General features: G+C 38.5%; 4 protein-coding genes across 6 annotated transcripts; all 4 read left to right on the forward strand.

Annotated features, from left to right (window-relative positions):
- The first annotated feature begins 1,449 nt into the window (after positions 1–1,449).
- Positions 1,450–3,555, forward strand: LOC135936811 (GPN-loop GTPase 2). 2 transcript variants are annotated; one of them, XM_065479777.1, is made up of 7 exons: positions 1,450–1,581; positions 1,893–2,045; positions 2,111–2,221; positions 2,281–2,577; positions 2,638–2,843; positions 2,899–3,013; positions 3,070–3,555. In XM_065479777.1, the coding sequence occupies exons 4-7, from the start codon at positions 2,445–2,447 to the stop codon at positions 3,507–3,509; spliced, it is 894 nt and encodes a 297-aa protein (XP_065335849.1). In that variant the 5' UTR covers positions 1,450–1,581; positions 1,893–2,045; positions 2,111–2,221; positions 2,281–2,444; the 3' UTR covers positions 3,510–3,555. The 2 variants fall into 2 exon arrangements, with proteins under 2 accessions (XP_065335849.1, XP_065335850.1); XM_065479778.1 differs by lacking the exon at positions 1,450–1,581 and having other exon boundaries at positions 1,837–2,045.
- LOC135937563 (proteasome assembly chaperone 3-like) lies at positions 1,924–2,443 on the forward strand. Its single transcript, XM_065480719.1, has 3 exons — positions 1,924–2,045; positions 2,111–2,221; positions 2,281–2,443. The coding sequence occupies exons 1-3, from the start codon at positions 1,924–1,926 to the stop codon at positions 2,441–2,443; spliced, it is 396 nt and encodes a 131-aa protein (XP_065336791.1).
- Positions 3,556–4,195: 640 nt separating the features above from the next.
- mRpS11 (mitochondrial ribosomal protein S11) lies at positions 4,196–6,534 on the forward strand. Its single transcript, XM_065477986.1, has 5 exons — positions 4,196–4,575; positions 5,008–5,138; positions 5,196–5,296; positions 5,362–5,430; positions 6,273–6,534. Exons 1-5 carry the CDS (start codon positions 4,298–4,300, stop codon positions 6,381–6,383), a joined length of 690 nt encoding a protein of 229 aa, XP_065334058.1. The 5' UTR covers positions 4,196–4,297; the 3' UTR covers positions 6,384–6,534.
- A 333-nt stretch (positions 6,535–6,867) lies between these two features.
- Positions 6,868–18,413, forward strand: Chd1 (chromodomain-helicase-DNA-binding protein 1). 2 transcript variants are annotated; one of them, XM_065477971.1, is made up of 23 exons: positions 6,868–7,319; positions 9,592–9,893; positions 10,545–10,684; positions 10,735–10,935; positions 11,156–11,328; positions 11,385–11,554; positions 12,050–12,224; positions 12,278–12,645; positions 12,758–12,922; positions 12,980–13,260; positions 13,314–13,665; positions 13,804–14,028; positions 14,080–14,229; positions 14,345–14,587; positions 14,697–14,864; positions 14,916–15,045; positions 15,094–15,595; positions 16,039–16,276; positions 16,330–16,805; positions 16,863–16,971; positions 17,027–17,157; positions 17,220–17,546; positions 17,996–18,413. In XM_065477971.1, the coding sequence occupies exons 2-23, from the start codon at positions 9,597–9,599 to the stop codon at positions 18,198–18,200; spliced, it is 5,226 nt and encodes a 1,741-aa protein (XP_065334043.1). In that variant the 5' UTR covers positions 6,868–7,319; positions 9,592–9,596; the 3' UTR covers positions 18,201–18,413. The 2 variants fall into 2 exon arrangements, with proteins under 2 accessions (XP_065334043.1, XP_065334044.1); XM_065477972.1 differs by having other exon boundaries at positions 12,065–12,224.
- The last annotated feature ends 45 nt before the right edge of the window (positions 18,414–18,458 follow it).

Here is an 18,458-nt window from a genome sequence, read left to right on the forward strand (position 1 = left end):
ATTCTGCTATCGCAGCACAAAACAGGTTAATCTCAGATGAAGATGCACTGGGGCCTGCTTGCGCGGACGCGACGCAAGACAGACAGGGGACGGCAAAAGGTACATTATTTTACAATACACCAGCATACGAATATAACTGCTTTCCTTTTCTCTAATGTTTTACACGTTTAATGCACTCTCTAGCGATTTGAAAGGAGGTACTTGCAAACCATGAAACGTAAAAAGTTCACACTTTTATAATAGAGTCGATTAGGGTGATTCTTAAAAGCTTTTTTTTATATAATTTTAGGGTTTCCTTTCTCACATAATCTTGATTTTACGATAATACAATTGAAAAATATTTCATTTACTTGCGTAAACCATACAGAATCAATAATTTGGGTTGCAATATTTTTTGTGAATTTTAGTTCATGGCATATATTATATTATTTCCTATAAATTATTCTATTGGTTCAATAGCTTGTTTTGTTAAAGTAATTTTAAAATAAATATTACTTTTAATTTCTAATTAATTCTTGCCATCAATCAGTCAGTAAACATAATAATTGTGGGGGGACATCACTCCACAATATATCATATTGCCTGAAAATACGGGCATTCCATTTGTCCTATAATATATGATTGCCATTATTTCTCCTTTTCACAGTCATTCTACAATAATTATTATAATTATGCTTTTTATCGTACATTTATTTAAAAAAAACTTGAACATGCGAGTCATTTTAATTTAATGGAGTCTTAACTTATGCTATATTGAAAATTTTTATCCTGTAGGCCCGGTACTCCAAATAAAAAAATATAACACGTACGCTGTACTTTCAAAATAGTAATAAAAACTTTTTACTCTTTAGTTTGCCATTATATTTGATCCCCATTTTCCTACTAGGCCTCATTTTTAGGCCCGTATGTCTGCATTTTTTAAGTGATAAAAAAATTATAATAATTAATTTTATTGTATTTGTGCGCACAAACATTAAGGAATTTAATTTTTAACTAAATTGATTAGCCTGGACAGAAGCTATCTATTAATTCAAGACAATGAATGGTCGTGGACAAGAAGATACAATAATTATAATTATTATTAGAGACATTTATTTATGCTAATTTGAATTGATCAAAAGAAAATATCAGTTTAATTTCATTCAAATAGGTGCCTCTCCCCCATTTTTCTTTCTTCAGTTGTTGATGAAAGTTACGAGTAAACGTTTAGATCAAAATCAATATTTAAAACTAAATAAAAAACCTTTTCGTTCTCTGGGTCTCACAATCTCAGTTTGTCCTGTACTCCTGTACCTCAAAAAAGAGATGATAAAATTACATACATACTGAAATTTGCAAAACTCCTCATGTTACCAACAGGTGTCACTTGCTCCGTATCTATTCAAGCAGCGCAGGCTACGGCTACAGGCTCTTTTACTCCCATCCAGTTCCCATCCAAGTGAACTGAATGTTGTCATTTGTCATGCGCGTGCCGTGTGTTCGTTGTTTGTTTACTTTGCTCTGAAACTGCTTCTGTGCTTCTACACGTCAGATCCCTGAAGATTTTGAATTCTAAGCGAGATTTGAGACTAGTCAGTTAAGGTGTTTTAATTTTATCTAATCGAAATTACATAATGTAGGCTGTATTTTAGAGGAAATTTGAAGTCGGCCAGTTCATTGTCGATTTGCTGTGCAAGTGCGTTTTCGCGCAAGTTTTAAAAGTCACTGCTGTCACTATTTCCACTCTCAATAAGGTTCAACAAATATTTTCCACAGTTTCACAGAGTTTTACTGTTTCACTACCAATCAACAGTTCAATAACTATGCACCAATTATTGTATCATACTGATAGTCTCAATAGCTGTTGTGATGTGAGAGTTAACAAAAAAACTTAAAATCTTTAGCTTTTTCAGAACGACTGCGGATGCCAAGCTGAATTGCATCATGATTGATGACAGTATTGAACCAGCAACAGTGAATAAACCAGACACAAAGCAAGTTGACGGTGTCATATTCTCGAAACCCATCAACGGTCTGCACACGGACTTTTTCATCAATTCCTACACGTAATTTTGGCTGGGATTATGAATGAAGAACAAGAGTCCTAATACTTTTTTAATCTAACTTTCAGAGACCGCTATTTCATTATCATCACTCAGACCGGAAGCATTGGTACTTTGCTCAGTGTTGAAAAAGATACGACCCAAGTAGAAAAAGAAGTAGCAGAAGTTTACACAATCAAGTATGATGTATAATAGATTTTTTGCATACTCATTGTGACTGAAATAAACAAATTTTTAGGGTTCTCCTTGGCAAGGACGAAGAAGACGTGCACATAGCAGCCCGTTTTCTTGCTGGACAGTTGGATCTGCCAAAGCCAATACTGTTCGCCTTCTGTGTCAAGGACCTCGGTATCAACGTACTGAAAAGCATTCTACAGACGTTGAAGGAACACTTGAATTGAAATGTCTCACTCCGCCACCACCATGTTTGGACAGGCCGTTGTTGGCCCTCCAGGCAGTGGCAAAAGCTCGTATTGCAGGGCTATGTGCTTGTACCTTCAATCGATAGGCAGGAAGGTTGCTCTTGTAAATTTAGGTAAGTAACTGGCTGTAGACACGTCTTTGCAAACTTAAAATTATGTTCTCTTACAATTAGATCCAGCAAATGACACTCTGCCCTATGAAGCTGCAATAAATATAACAGAACTCATCACATTGGATGATGCAATGAATTCTTTTAAGTTGGGACCAAATGGGGGCCTTATGTATTGCATGGAGTTCATTGAAAAAAACATTGACTGGTTGTTGACGGAAATTTCAAAATTCAAGGACCACTATTTTCTACTGGACTTCCCTGGACAGGTAATTGACAATTCATCTTTCTTAAACATTATTGTGTTTCAATAAAATGATCTAGGTTGAGCTTTACACCCACCACAACTCTGCGAAAAATATAATGTCGCAGCTTGTTAAGTTCGATTTAAGACTATGCTCGGTCCAACTCATTGATTCTCACCATTGCAGCGATCCTGGTAAATTAATGTTACTATGTCATTTCAGTGTCAGTCATGGTAAAACATTTTTACAGGAAAATTCATCTCTGCTCTCCTTTTGTCACTAACAACAATGCTCCACACAGAGTTACCTCACATCAATATTCTTTCCAAAATTGATCTTGCTGAGCGGTATTCAAGCAAACTGGACTTCGGACTGGATTTCTACACTGAAGTCTTAAATCTAGAGTATTTGCTTGAAAGACTTGATGAGCAGCCTGGAACACGGAAATTCAAAAAGTTGAATACCGCCTTGGTCGGCCTGATCGAGGGATTCAATTTGGTCTCGTTTCTGCCAGTAAGTGTGAGTGACAAGAAAACTCTAGTGAGAGCTCTTGCTGCTGCTGACAAAGCAAATGGGTGTGTTTTTGGTGCTGGAGAACCTCGAAATATTCAATCCCTCCTGGCGTGTGCAACAGGAGCTGTTCCAGAACATGAAAGACTTGGGGAGTTAATGGATGAATATGGAAATTGAGTTTTACTCTGACGAATTATTAACACAGTTAAATGGAGATACACATAATTAAGTATTTTAATTGTATAGTACACCCAATTTGAGCAAATTATTTGATAAAAATTTTTAATGTGGAGACTGGTGAAAGCAGTTAGCTGTATTTTCTTCTAAAGTAACGTTTTAATTATATCAAAGAGTATAGTATTATATTAAAAACATTAGAGCTTAACGTGTTGTGCCCTTGAATATATTAGGGGCAAACGACCTTTTAAAAATTAGGGAACTATTTTTTTAAAAATTGGTTAAATTTGTGGTGCCATCTGTATGAAGGCATGGAACCACTTTTCATTTCATGCACCTAGCACAGAGGCTAGTTTGAGGAGAACGCGCAGTAAAATAGTGCTTTTTAATCTGTAAATTATATCATAAGAAAAACAATCCATGGTAATCGAAAGTTCGAAATACATTTAGAACAATGTCGCTTTCAACTAAAAATAACTAAAAAGGTGTGAAATTTGGATATCTAAACATGGATTTCGCAGCCGCTCCCTAACCATGAACAAGTGGACTCAACCATCTTTGCAAGGAGTCGCTGGGATTGGCTTGACGTCACTTCCGTTCACTGTTCTATTGGTCGAACGCTCGATGGAAGAGCTTATTTTTGGTTTGAAGCGGGGTTGACGTGTGTGAGTCGCATTAATCTGAACAGTATTTCAAATAGGAAGAGCTCAACCAGCGTAGAGAGCGGACGTGGTAGCCGTTTGGTGAAGCAATTTGGTGTGGCTTGGGTGGAAAGGCCACCGTTCACGATGCTTCGACAGGCGATTTTGGTCCCTCGAATTTTCAGTTTTCTGGAGAGGTCGGTTCTTGGCTCAGGAGAACGTGCTGGAGGTCTTCTGGCTCAAGAAACGTGCAAGGCAACATGCTTGCTTTGCGGCCCACAGTCATCCAGCATAAAACGACCCCTGCACACGACCGTGCCACGTAGCAAGGCAGAGGACCGCAAGGAAATGCTGGCATCCATGCCCAAGAAGGATGAAGGCACCGAGGGCGAGAAAACCATCGATGTAGACCTCCTCTCAAAAAGGTAAACATTGCTTGAAATCGGTTCTAGAAACCCAAGAACGTCCTTTAGCAGCTCTTCAAAATGGCTGAAAGGCTTTGTACGTCGTTGCTTTTACCACAAATTCACCGCCTTTTATATATTTCCATCTGGGAAAGCGTTTCTTAGGGTTTGTGCCGTGGTTTCCTTCAATTTCTGATTAAAACGATCCCTGCCTCTGTGCGCCTTATTAATTTTGAATTTTTAACCTATTTTAGAGATTTTCCTCTAATTCAGTGAGCTGACTTAGTATTGATCCCTGTTTTATACCTCGTGGCAACATCCTACTTCTTTTCTCATGCTAGGACTCAATAGCTGCTCACCAATATTCATACTTTGAACATTTACTCTTGGTCCCTTTCTAGCGCCTAAGTGAGCCTGAATTTTTACACAGAAACACCAACAGTCTGATTTAAGGTTTGAGGACATCTTTCCTGATGAGAACACACCTAGCAGACTATTCGATGGCATTCCTTACTCGCAACTGAACATTTGCGACATCAAAGCTACTAAGAACAATACAATTATCTCCCTGAATGATCACAAAGGTACAAATTAGCAATACCTGTTTAATTTCTTTGTTAAATATTGTGTTTTTCCTGCAGGAAAGGCTTTAATGTTGAGGTCTTGCGGCATGGAAGGCTTTAAGAACACCAGACAGGGCACAAACATTGCTGCTCAGGCTACTGGCATCAGTCTAGCAATGGTAAGATAGCTATTGTCAGATGATGAAGCCATAGAATTTTAACAACTGATATTTTCTACTTTTAGCGAGCCATTGCCAAAGGATTTAAGGATCCCGTCCGAGTGAGGGTCAGTGGAATCGGGCCTGGCAGAATGGTGAGTGCCCATTTCTGTTCTAGTACTTAGCTGAGGCCTACCTTGATTAGACAGTTGAGTTTAATTGGTCCATCCTAATTTAAATATTATTGATTTGACCATTATTGTTAATTCTCAGTTAATATTTGCATTGACTGAGAGCGGAGTTACACTTAAATTTCAAATTTTTTATATTTTCTGGATTATTTTAGGATCTAGAATCTAACGTGTCAAAATAAAACTAGAAATTTTACAAGTAGTGGAATTTAAAGTAGCTATAGCAAATTTCAAATATTGAAGCTTGAAACAGCTGATGCATTTATTTTAGTTGTCATTAAGCCAAATGTAGTAATTAAATTTGACGGCTCATCATCTGTGATAATACGACCCAATTTTTTTTTTTTTTTTTGCTCAACTTATCATATATTTAGATTCTATAGATTATTTATATTTAGTAGTTCGGATCAAATTTAAATTTTATTTTGATTATTATTGCTTCATAGTGTGCCAGCCTGATTGTTTGGTATTTTTAAGAAAGGCAACTACTAAGAATAATTTATCACACGAGTAATTAGTATCTATACTCATTGATATGATTTTTATATCCGGTGCCTGCGAACCAAAGGACACCGAATTTCGGTGCTTCTTTTTGCTTTTCCTTGGTATCATTATTATTCTAAACATTAGTTAGAAATTATAACACTTGTTGAGCAATTAGTCTAATTAGAATTTATTATCTGGTCCCTATTTGCCTTTTTATTAGGCAATCAAGGCAATTTTTAATTTCCAAATGCATTTAAGAGTGTAACAAGCATCTGTTTTCAGGTGTTGTTTTTATCAATTTTTCCCCCTGTTTGTTTCAGTCTGCGATCAAAGGTCTTTCAATGGGAGGCATGAATGTGGTCTCGATCACAGACAGCACGAGGGTTTCCTTCGCCCCTACTGCCAGGGCCCGAAAGCAAAGAAGACTGTAGTCATTAATCAGGTACTATGCTTGGTTACATGGATTTTTATTTCAACGTCGAGGAAATCTTCTCGAACTCTACGCTTACTCACATCAGCTGTACGGAGACTTGCAAAAATAAATTAGTTGCCCGGCAACTTCCAATTTAAATTAAAATTAAATTGAAACCGCATATCATTCAAATGATTTTACCATTTCATAACATGCTACTCGAATGACTTCGTGGTGAGTGCGTGGCAATTATTAAAGCGATTTTATTTTACGGGCAAATTTAATAACGTTTTTAAACAATTTCTTCCGTGACATTTCACTGTTTCGTGTTCAAAATTTGACGCCAATTTTTCTATTGTACCCGCGAGCCAATGCAGTTCAGACGATGTACTGCGGGCGCGAATAGAAAACAATTTTGTGCGAGAAATCCTCGCGCGTTCACGTTGCACTAACTTGGAGAGTCGCGCCGCCAACGAGCGAGTTCGGTACAAACATCGGGTTATAGCAGTGCGAACGAACCAACATGGCCGCTGGTTCCATAGTCGAGTGAAGTTCGTGACGCGTGCATAAGCCTCCGTATACGAAATAGTTGGACTTGTGAACAGCCATTTGTTATCGCACCCGCTTCTGCAGCATCCCGGCACGGATTTAAGTGACATTTTAGCCGAAATCTCGTGTCTGCCGAGGCATATTCAACAAATTCCCTCGCGTCGTCAAGTTGCGGCCTCAAAATGGAGTCGCAGCCATGACTCTATGACGGTGTTGGATTAGCGCAAACAATAACGGTGAACAATTTTGCCCTTTAACTGTTCTCAAAAGGGTTAACCAGTGCTCTTTCGGTGATTTCGGACCACCTTTTTTGCGGGGCACTCGTGCTAACCCTAATTTCCACCCGATTTCGTGAACATTCCGTGCTCCGATCCGGTTTGAATTTTCGCCCCGTGTTTTGCTGAAGGTAAGACTAAGTCGCAATTTTTTACTTTGTTTTTGTTTTGATTTGGCCAATTTTCCGATTTGGGTGATTCGTTAGGATTTCTCACGCTTTCGTCCATTCTATTCGAAAATGCTCCAAATGCAACGACGTAATGTGCGCTCTATCGGATTATTTTACTTCACTTAAACGTGTATTCTCTGATGATCTTTCCAAATTTGCCCTTTTTATTCGGATTTCGCTTTTTATATTTTCCACGCATTTCCGCTTGAATCATGGATGGTCCAGTCCGCCATGTTTTTCAGCGTCGGTTCTCACAGGATGAAACTTCCAGCATTTCAACTCTTCACCCTCGTGGCTCTCTTACTGTTCAACTGAAGTCATTTGTTTACTTCTAATTTCGCTTATTTTCCCCCAAATTATTGCTTGAACCATTATATCACCTGTGTAATAGTATTCTGTGAATGTAGCTCAACCTCATGATAGGCGATTCGTTCCATTTTGGGCATAACCCTTTTTTGCTATTTTAGCTCAAAGTTGTGCAGGGACTTGCTTCATGTTAATCCTCACATTACTATTAAATTTTTAGCAAACTGATAATGTTAATCACTCAATTTAAATCACATTTTATCCGCGGTACCTGAATTGATTATTCCTGGTACATATTTTCAAAGAGTTAAGGAAGTGACTTAATTTTTTACACCTGCAGTATTTATTTTTGAGTGATATTATTCAGGTCTAACTACAATATCCTATAACATACTTAAATATCTTCTGTTTCACATGCTCTAAATATTAAAGATTTCTAGTAATATATGTAGATGCCATTGCAAACGCATCAATTTCAAGAGGATTTATGTACGAATTTTGTGATATTGTTTCTTGCAATTCAATTCGGGATTTATATTGTTTTTTTGATACAGATAATATTGTTTTGAGTCTTACAGGAAATAATAATATTACTAAAAAACAAATTAACTTGATAGCTTGATAGTTATTTTAAATCTTCTTGTTCGGAACATGACACGTGGTCACACTGGTCGACGCACCAAAGATGTATTTAATATTCTACGAAATATTATCTAAACAATTTTTAAAGCTTTTCCAGTTTTTTTTCTGTCGCATCCCTGAATTAATAGCTTATTTAGATTTTCTATGATCATTTATCATACGACTTCGCTGACTACTAAATTTGTAGGAAAATGATTTCCCTGTCATTATTTCAGTAAGTTAATTATCCATCTCTTAATTTTATGAACATCTCTATTTTTTGATTTTTTGAAAGGAACTAAGTGAAGCCTTGAAATTTGAAGGATGTTAGCCAAAATCTTTTCATATTATTGGATTGATTAGGGCATTTCGTCCGATTGCCTGGATTTATTTTTAAGTTGATAGCTGTCGGCCATTTTGTGACAGAATAACTTGGATTACTTGGCATTACAACAGCTCGCAGCTACAAATAGTTTTTCTAGAGCGCGAATTCACGAGAGCTACCAGGATTCAGGTTTGCCCAGTGTATCAGCCGGAGGAACGTCGGCTACAACCAGCGGATGGATTTGACTACTTGAGTTTTTTGCAATTTCGGCGAATCGCAGTATTGATTGGAAAATCAATAAAGAGCACCAGCAGAGAAAATAATCTGAAATTCAACCAGCGGCCTGATTTGTTACTCTAGCGAAGCTGCGCCCGATGGTGGGTGGCACTTTACAAAGCATTAATAATGTATTCGCTCTTCCTTAAAAGTTGACTGAAACATGTAATTGTGACGGTTCACGCGTCACATTTGTCTCATTTGACCTTCTGAGAGATTAGTTTTTCATCATACGCGACGGCAGCATACCATACGGCAGGAGGCGAGGCGTTTGTAGTTCTCGATTTGCCCGTCAGTTCTGCGGCGCTTGAGTTCCGTTTCAAAAATTCGTGAGCGGGTTCTTGCCAAACGCGATGAGAATAAAAAGGCAAAAAAGTACACATTAAATATATCTTGTTTATTGAATGTTGCGTCTTAAAATTTTTATTTTTTGAAAGCTTCTGTTCATTATAAAAAGTATTGAAATAGTTTAATTCGCAATTGATTTACGCAACCTAAATAATATTAAATATTCTCTACTGGAATACACAAACCTCAAGCAATAACGTAATATAACATTGCTATAGTGTGAGCCTGTAAGTTATATCATTTTCTGTTGTTTCTTTCATGAAATATCGGAAATATTGGCCAAATTAACAACTAACAATTATAAGCACGCAAAAATCTATGGTTTACAGTACCTTTTAAACAATTATGAATTTTCAGTCAAAATGAGCGACTCTGAAAATTCGGAATCGGATAAAAATTCATCGGACTCAGATGGAGGATCAAACAAGAGCCAAAAGAGCTCCAAATCGTCTTCAGGTTCAAACTCTGGCAGCAATTCGGGCTCAAGCTCATCAAGTTCAGGTTCTTCCAAATCAGGGAGCGGGTCTGACTCTGATTCCGAGAGCACAAAGCAGTCGCCGTCCAAGAGCTCGCCGACGCCGGCTAAAGACACTTCCAGCAAGAGCCGAAAGTCGGACGATCTGAAGCAGGTAAAGAAGAGATCAAGCAACGATTCAGAGGTATGCAACCAGTTGTGCGTGACTGTCGTGGAGTAACACACCAGCACTTGCGCTGATTGCTAATATACCTCGTATCTGAAGCAAGCTTAAATATGGTGGTGACTCAAGAAGCTTCCAGATTCAATAAGTGGCCACCCCCGTGCTTAAAATTCTGCTCATGCCAAGGCTTACTACTTTTGTTAAGTGGCCACCAAAAGAGTCGCAAAAAAGTTCGCTTACTGAGTCACGACCATATTAAAAAAATATTGCTCTGGTGTATCCTCATTTAATGAATGATTATTTGGGTGCTTGCATGATAAATTATGTGCACAACACTTTGTGAGGTAGCAACTTGAATTATAGACAACGCATTGCAACAATTTCACATACAGGGGTTACTCACATGTTTACCCTCAATGGCACAAATTAAATTCTATAGCTTTCTCTCATTGTAAAAAAACACATTTCAAAAGCATTGTGTATGAATATTTTTAAAATGATTATTAAATAAAATATTCTATATAACATTTTGCAACCTCACCACTTCAATTCCCTAGTTACGCTTGCTTACAATGATCGTTGCTTGTGAGTCCTGCTTTATTTGCACGTTGAATTTACCAGTGAATGAAGTGCATAATATATTTATTCATTTTATAACGTTCTCATACACAGTACTGGGAAAGCAATCCAGATATTTATGGAATCCGGAGATCAGGTCGAGAGAGGAAAGAGCCTGAGCGCTTGAATGTTGCTGAAAGCGATTCAAGTGAGAGGGGACAGAAGAAAATCTCAGGCCGACGAGCTTCTAAAAAGTATATTTTCTCTAATCTATAATGTTAAAAAAACTCATAATTTTATTTAGTTCAAACACCTGGAACAGTGACTCTTCAGATTCTGACTCTGAACCTGTGAGAACAAAGGTGCCACCGAGTAGGCGTCCAGGAATCAAGAAGCCGACCCGAAGCAGCAAACCTGCTGCAAGCAAAAGACCTCCTCGCAGAAAGCTCAAAAACTCTGAATCTTCAGATGAAACAAGTTTCGAGAGTGATAACGATGGAAGGGGGTAAATATAGACACAAATATAATTTATAATTCAATGGTTCGCTTACCATTTTTATTTCTAACCTTGCCAAGTTGCGATAGAAAGTTGCTCATCCACATTAATTACTGGAATCAAATAAAAGCATGAAGCCAAATTTAGGATGCATACTGTTGCAGCATCAATTAAAATTCACCATCCATTCTGGCTAGACTAAATATGTTGTTTATTTGTCTTACGTCAGGAGAGGCAATATGAAACGTGGAGCTGCACAAGTGAGTTACAAAGAAGCGAGCGACGATGGAACGGGTTCTGAGGACTTGGTTGAAGTAGACGTGAGCACCTATGAGCCTGCTGAAACTGACAACTCAGAAACGATTGAGAAAGTCATTTATCATAGGGTTGGCAGGAAAGGAGGTAGCACTAACTTAAAAGAACCATCCCTATGGAAATTGATTTCGTTTTTACAACAGCCACCGGAAATCTTACTACTTGCTATGCTGTGGAAAAATCTGGAGATCCCAATGCTGGAGCTGAAAATTGTAATCCAGAGGAACTTGAAGATCAGTATCTCATTAAATGGAAGAACTGGTCGCACATCCACAACACTTGGGAATCTGAGAGGTCGCTCAAAGATCAGAAGGTTAGTGTTTGATTCTTATTATTTATTAGTTTTTTCTAAACATTGATTTAATTTTATTATTGAAAATTGGAGAACAATATTGTAGTTTGGACTCTATATTGAAATAAAAGTGTGTTAGGAAATCAACAAAAGTAGCTATAATTTCACGCAAGTCTCATGCCAGCATGAATTTATCTCTTTAGAGCCATAATTAGTCATGTTCAGCAATAATTGTTGCACGAAAAGAAAAATTCAAAAATTCCTGGATTGAAAATTTCGTGAGACTTGCTTTTTATTAATGTACCTTTACTGTAGTTCTTCACCTCATGAAATGCAGTCTGATGGGGTTTGCAGGAGTGGTTGTTGTATTCAGAGCGCCTGTTGGTTTTAATAAAAAAAACACCAGGTTGCTGCATGGTTACGGAGGTATTCATTTTCAGTTTTTCCGCACTGACGACGCTGATCGCTTTTTACTTATACCTACAACTACCTAATTATACCACTTGGTATAATTAGTCTTACGAATTTCAGGTCAAAGGCTTGAAGAAGTTGGATAACTTCAAGAAGAAAGAGGACGAGATAGCTCATTGGAAAAAATATAATTCTCCTGAAGATATTGAATACTATGAGTGCAAACTGGAACTGGAACAGGATTTGCAAAAGAGCTACACCAGAGCGGAACGAATAATTGGTATGTTTGCTTCCTCCAGTGTATGCCCTAATTATATTAAAATTTTATTGCAGCTGTGTATACCAAGCAAGAACTTAAAAGTGATGAACCAAAAACTGATTACTTAGTGAAATGGGAATGCCTTCCATATGCGGAATCCACTTGGGAAGATGGCGCTTTGATAGGAAGCAAGTGGCCTGAGAAGATCAGACAGTTCCGTGATCGAGAGCAGTCTAAGCGGACGCCTTCCAAGCAAACGCCATGCTTGAAGCAAAGACCCAAATTCAAACAACTGGAAGAACAGCCCAAGTACATGGGAGGAGATGAGGCAGTTGTGTTGCGAGACTACCAATTGCATGGTGTAAATTGGCTCATCCACTCTTGGTGCAAGAGAAATTCCGTGATACTGGCTGATGAAATGGGTCTTGGCAAGACTATTCAGGTAATTTCATCCAACTAAAAACAAATATCAGATCATATTTTAATAATTGCTATTATATTATTTTTTCAATCACATTGCACTACAATTTGTAAACAACGTGTCTTATTTTCAGACCATTTGCTTCCTATACTACATGTACCACGCTCATGACCTACATGGCCCATTTCTTGTTGTTGTTCCACTGTCGACAATGACATCCTGGCAAAGGGAATTCCAGTTGTGGGCGCCAAAATTGAACGTCGTGACCTATTTGGGAGACGTCCGCTCAAGAGAAATTGTAAATGCGTAGTAATTACAGTAGCTATCAGAAATACTTATATTTATTAAATTTTAGATTCGAGAACATGAGTGGATATTCCCGCAATCCAAGAGACTGAAATTCAATGCTATCCTAACAACCTACGAAATCTTGCTGAAAGACAAGACTTTCTTGGGAAGCATTGATTGGGCTGCTTTGCTGGTTGATGAAGCCCACAGATTAAAAAATGGTGACTCACTGTTGTACAAGGCTCTAAAGGAGTTCAGAACCAACCACCGACTCCTTATCACCGGCACTCCACTGCAAAACTGCCTCCAAGAATTGTGGAGTTTGTTGCATTTCATCATGCCTGAAAAGTATGCACCTACCTTCTTTTTTAACCGCAGAAGCTTCAATTTAGCATTCACAGGTTTGACAACTGGGAGACCTTTGAGGAAGAGCACGGACAGACCTATCAGAAGGGCTTCTGTAAACTGCACAAACAGCTAGAGCCCTACCTTCTGCGTAGGGCGAAAAAAGATGTAGAGAAATCTTTGCCTGCAAAGGTTGAACAGATCCTCCGCGTCGAGATGACATCTCAACAGAAACAGTACTACAAGTGGATCCTGACTAAGAACTTCAGCGCTCTGAAGAAAGGAAATAAGGGATCCTCTCAATCCTTCCTCAACATAATGGTCGAACTGAAAAAATGCTGTAATCATTCCTACCTCACGAAGCCAGTTGACCATGAACAAAGAACTTCTACTGAAGACTACTTAAATGTATGCATCTTCAATATCTTTTAATTATTCTATAGCCTCTGTCCATTATTTTAAAACCTTGAGCTTCAATTTAAATAGCACTTTAATCACGTTCTCAATTCCCATAAAATATTATTACAACCAGTTTTTCTCTTTTAGGCTCTGGTTCGAGGCTCTGGCAAGCTGGTCTTATTGGACAAGCTTCTTGTTCGCCTGAAGGAAACCGGTCACCGAGTCCTGATCTTCTCCCAAATGGTCCGCATGCTGGACATTTTGGCTGAATACTTGCAGCTTCGGCATTTTTCTTTCCAACGACTTGATGGAGGCATCAAGGGAGAACTGAGGAAGCAAGCGTTGGATCACTTCAATGCTGAAAACTCACAAGTAATAATTTGTGTTATAACTTGTCATTATTTTTATAACCAATCTATTTAGGACTTCTGCTTCCTTCTCTCGACAAGAGCAGGTGGTTTGGGTATCAATCTGGCCACTGCTGATACTGTCATCATTTTTGACTCGGACTGGAATCCGCAAAACGATCTCCAAGCTCAGGCTAGAGCTCACAGAATTGGTCAAAAGAACCAGGTAAAATTATAATTAATAACATTAGGTTCCTGAGAATAGTTAAAACAAATTCTGCACACTTCCATTTATGAATATGATATTTAACCTAATAACACATGACACGCTTTTCTCTTAGGTGAACATTTACCGCCTTGTTACCAAAAACTCTGTGGAGGAAGAAATTGTGGAGAGAGCAAAACAGAAGATGGTGCTTGATCACCTTGTCATCCAGCGCATGGACACCACTGGCCGAACAGTTTTGGACAAAAAAGCAACCTCCAGCTCTGTTCCTTTCAACAAGGAAGAACTGTCTGCCATATTGAAGTTTGGCACCCAAGACTTGTTTAAAGATGATGAACTAGGAGATGATGAGCCAGTTGTAAGTTGTTTTACAATCAACTCTTGTTTCTAAACTATAAATCAATTGCAACCAGTGCGTTCTAGTTGTTCAATCAAGTTTTGAAAGCTACATCTATTTATTTTTCCAGTGCGATATTGATGAAATCCTCCGAAGAGCAGAGACAAGAGACGAAGAACCAGCTCAGTTAGGAGATGAGCTACTATCTGCTTTCAAAGTGGCAAGCTTTGGAAATTTAGAGACTGACGATCAGGTTGAATCAACGGAAGGTGCAGAGGATGACGAAAGCCAAGATTGGGTATGTTCAAGTAATAATTTAAGTTGTGCACAGCTCTAATTCTTGCTGTAGGATGAAATCATTCCTGAAAACTACCGTCGAAAGGTTGAAGCGGAAGAGAAAGCCAAAGAGATGGATGATCTCTATTTGCCCCCAAGAAGTAGGAAAACGTTGCAGCAGATAAATCAGTCTGAAAGTGATGGTAATAAGTCTAAAGTTTGTGTTTAGCCAAATTTGACTTTTTTTGTAGATGGTCGAGGGAAGAAGCGAAAAAAGAAGACAGAGGAAGAGTCGGCTTCTGGTAGTGACGAAGGAGGTGGTTCAGATGATGATCGACCAAAGAAGAGGGGGAGACCTAGATCCTCTAATAAAGAGATGATCAAAAATTTCACTGACGCGGAAGTGCGAAGATTTGTCAAAAGCTTCAAGAAATTTTCTGCTCCTCTTAAGCGTTTGGAATCTGTGGCTTGTGATGCTGAGCTCCAAGAGAAGTCAATGTCTGATCTGAAGAAATTGGGTGAGACCCTGAAGGATCGTTGCAACAAGATGATGGCCGAGTGGACGGCACTGAAGGAAAATGACACCAACGATGATCCTAACCAGAAAAAGCGTGAACGAGGGCCCTCCTTCAAGCTAGGTGGCGTCTCGGTGAATGCCAAAACGCTCATAGCCACAGAAAAGGAGTTGGAGCCACTTGATGAAATGGTTCCATCTGATAGTTCTGAGAGAAGTCGCTGGGTATTAGACGCAAGGTATTTAAACAATCCATTTTAAATGCATGTATGTGTAATTATTTGTAGAGGCATGCCCCCAACCATTTCAGAAATTTTTAATGACCATACATTTTAGAACATAACCAACAACCACTAGAATGATCCAAAAGTTTTGCTAGCACCTGAAACAATCCTGTCCTAATCAGGGTGTTAGCTGAATTATTAGTAATTTTTTTTTCAAATAATTTTCGCGCTTATCTTGGTGGAAAAAGAATTTATTATTTTTATGGTAATTCTAGATTTTAACTTTTCTAAAAGGCTTGTATCGCTAAGAATGTCTTCCCTAGTACTATTATGGGTGAGAGTAATTCAAATTTATAATGAAAAAGTTATTGAGAAAAGATATCATTTTTTCCAAGTTCCTGTAATCTAGGACGTGCATCTGATAAAGTTTGCATTAAAGCTAGACTTCTAATTTTCAGGGTGAAATCAAGTAACTTTGATGTTGATTGGGAGATCGAGGACGACTCCAAGCTTTTGAGAGGAGTGTATCAGTACGGCATAGGCTCATGGGAGGCCATCAAAATGGATCCAAGTTTGGGCTTGAGTGATAAAATTCTTCTGAATGAGGACAAGAAACCTCAAGCCAAACACCTCCAAGCTCGCACTGAGTATTTGCTAAAAATTCTGAGAAATCAACTCAATGTTAAGCAAGGAGTGGTAAGTTGGTAACGCTTTTTGATGCAGAATCATTATTAAAGTTATAACTCTAGACAAAACCTAAGAAACAACGAAAGCAGAGGGAGGTCAAAACTGCTCTGACGAAGCCAATTATTGAGCATGATGAAGCATCCTCTGGAGACGAGACCAACATGTCTGCAGCTAGCAGCAAGAAGAAGGTGAAAGTCAAGGAGGAGCCTGTGAAAATCAAGGTTGAAGAAGACTCGCGTGAGCCAAAGAAGAAGACGAAGAAGGAGAAAACCTCCAAAAAAGACCAAGGCCCCATGCACTTCACTGCAAACTTTGAACCTCGGGCAGTGGTAAAAGAAGGTTCTCCAGTTTTCCTGCAGTGCAAAGAGATGATGAGACCTGTCAGAAAGGAATTGAAGGCACTAGGCATAATAGATAAGAAATCGTCACAAGAAGAACTTGTAAAGAAAGTCAAAAACTGCCTTCTTGAAGTGGGAGCTCAGATCAAAAGGTGTTTGTCAGAGCACAAGGACCCAGAGAAAATCAAGGAGTGGAAAGAGTAATATATTGTTGCAAATCAGTGAAGGATGAGTGCTTAAATTTGAATTTCTTTCAGGTACCTTTGGGAATTTTCTTCCCAATTCACCAGCCATGATGCAAAGAAATTGCGCAAGTATTATAAGCAGACTATAAAGGAAGAAAAGCGATCAAGATCGGAAAGAGAGGTAATTTCCTTAATATTCAAAACTAATTAAAATAACCCGTGTGCTGTAACTCCAGGAGTCCGCAACAGTTCCCAATAGGGAAAAGAAAAACAAGGACAAAGACAAAGCCAGCAGCAGCAAGAAGCGAAAGGCTGACACTGAACCAGATCACCAGCACTCTCCCAAAAAATCAAATATGGACTCAAAGTAAGCTAACTATTAAATTTTTGAGTGCATGAGCAATAGAATTAATTGTACGCCGTTTACAGGTCCAAAGATGAGAGGCAGGAAAAGAACCCGAAGAAACACGAACCCAGGTCTGAGAGTCGCGGTAGCAACTCGGACTCGAGGAGTAGTTTTGATAAAAAAGAGCGGACCCGTGATGGTGCACCCACACCCCAGAAGAGCTTCCAACCTGGAAACAACTACGCCAACAGCCCCCACAGCCGACCAGATGTGGACAGCCGCTGGGGCAATAGCAGCTCAAGTAGAGACCGATACGGAGGAGGAAACGTGGGAGACAAGCGCGACAATTACCGCCCGATGCAGAAAAATTATAACAGGGAAAGGCACAACAGGCCTCCTGATAACAGAAGGTAAATCAGTTCTAAAACTTCCTTGTCCCTTATGCAAATAAACCCTAAGCTAAGCAGTCTTAATAAATTTTCATATATGATTAAAATAAATTGTTAAAGGATATATATATGCCATTTTAAATGCTACCGTGTACAAAATAATGTTTTACGTAAGAATATTGGTTAGCATTTGTGGCATATCTAGAGAAGAATTTGTCCCAGAGAATTAAGCCAAATTTGGCCTAATTTTATAAATAACCTGAACTTAGCGTTGAGTGCATCAAAAATGATGTGTTTTACCAATTTTTCATTAATTTTATTGTGCGAAAGTGAGGTGGCACCCTATTTGTTTAATTAATTTGTGCTCACCCCTGTTTAATGGTTACAAAACAATTCTTCTTTCCCTCCTGCACCCTGCTCACGCATGTATGTATTTGTAACGCTAATTTACCTCAATTTTTAATACTCAGGTTCAACCAAGGTGGGCCACCTAGCAGTTTTGGAGGCAGCAATACTGGAAACCACTTTGGTGGAGCGTTCCACGGCGGCAACTCTTACCAGCCTGGAAATGAATCATTTCACAGGGATAGATATATGGGTCAAAATTCAGATAGTTACCCTGACTGGAGGTCGAATAACAGGCGAGAGTTTGATAACCGAAGACCTCAAAACTAAATTCGGGCTATGTGTGCAACACAAGGATAAAATAAAAAAAAAATAGTGCGCACCAATGAAAAACTGAAAAACGCTTGTTTATAATTTTAGTTATCAATGTCAACTCCTGCTTTTGTTGTTCTACAGATTGATTGAATGAATGCAATATTTTGGTAACAACTTGATCTGTGACAAACAAAGCTGTGCGCCTGTATTTTATACAAAGTACGGTTCGTGAAACTTAGTTGAATTGATATAAATTTTAATCTTTTGTTCGGT

The sequence above is a fragment of the Cloeon dipterum genome, chromosome 2, assembly GCF_949628265.1.
Source record: "Cloeon dipterum chromosome 2, ieCloDipt1.1, whole genome shotgun sequence".
Classification (NCBI taxonomy): domain Eukaryota; kingdom Metazoa; phylum Arthropoda; class Insecta; order Ephemeroptera; family Baetidae; genus Cloeon; species Cloeon dipterum.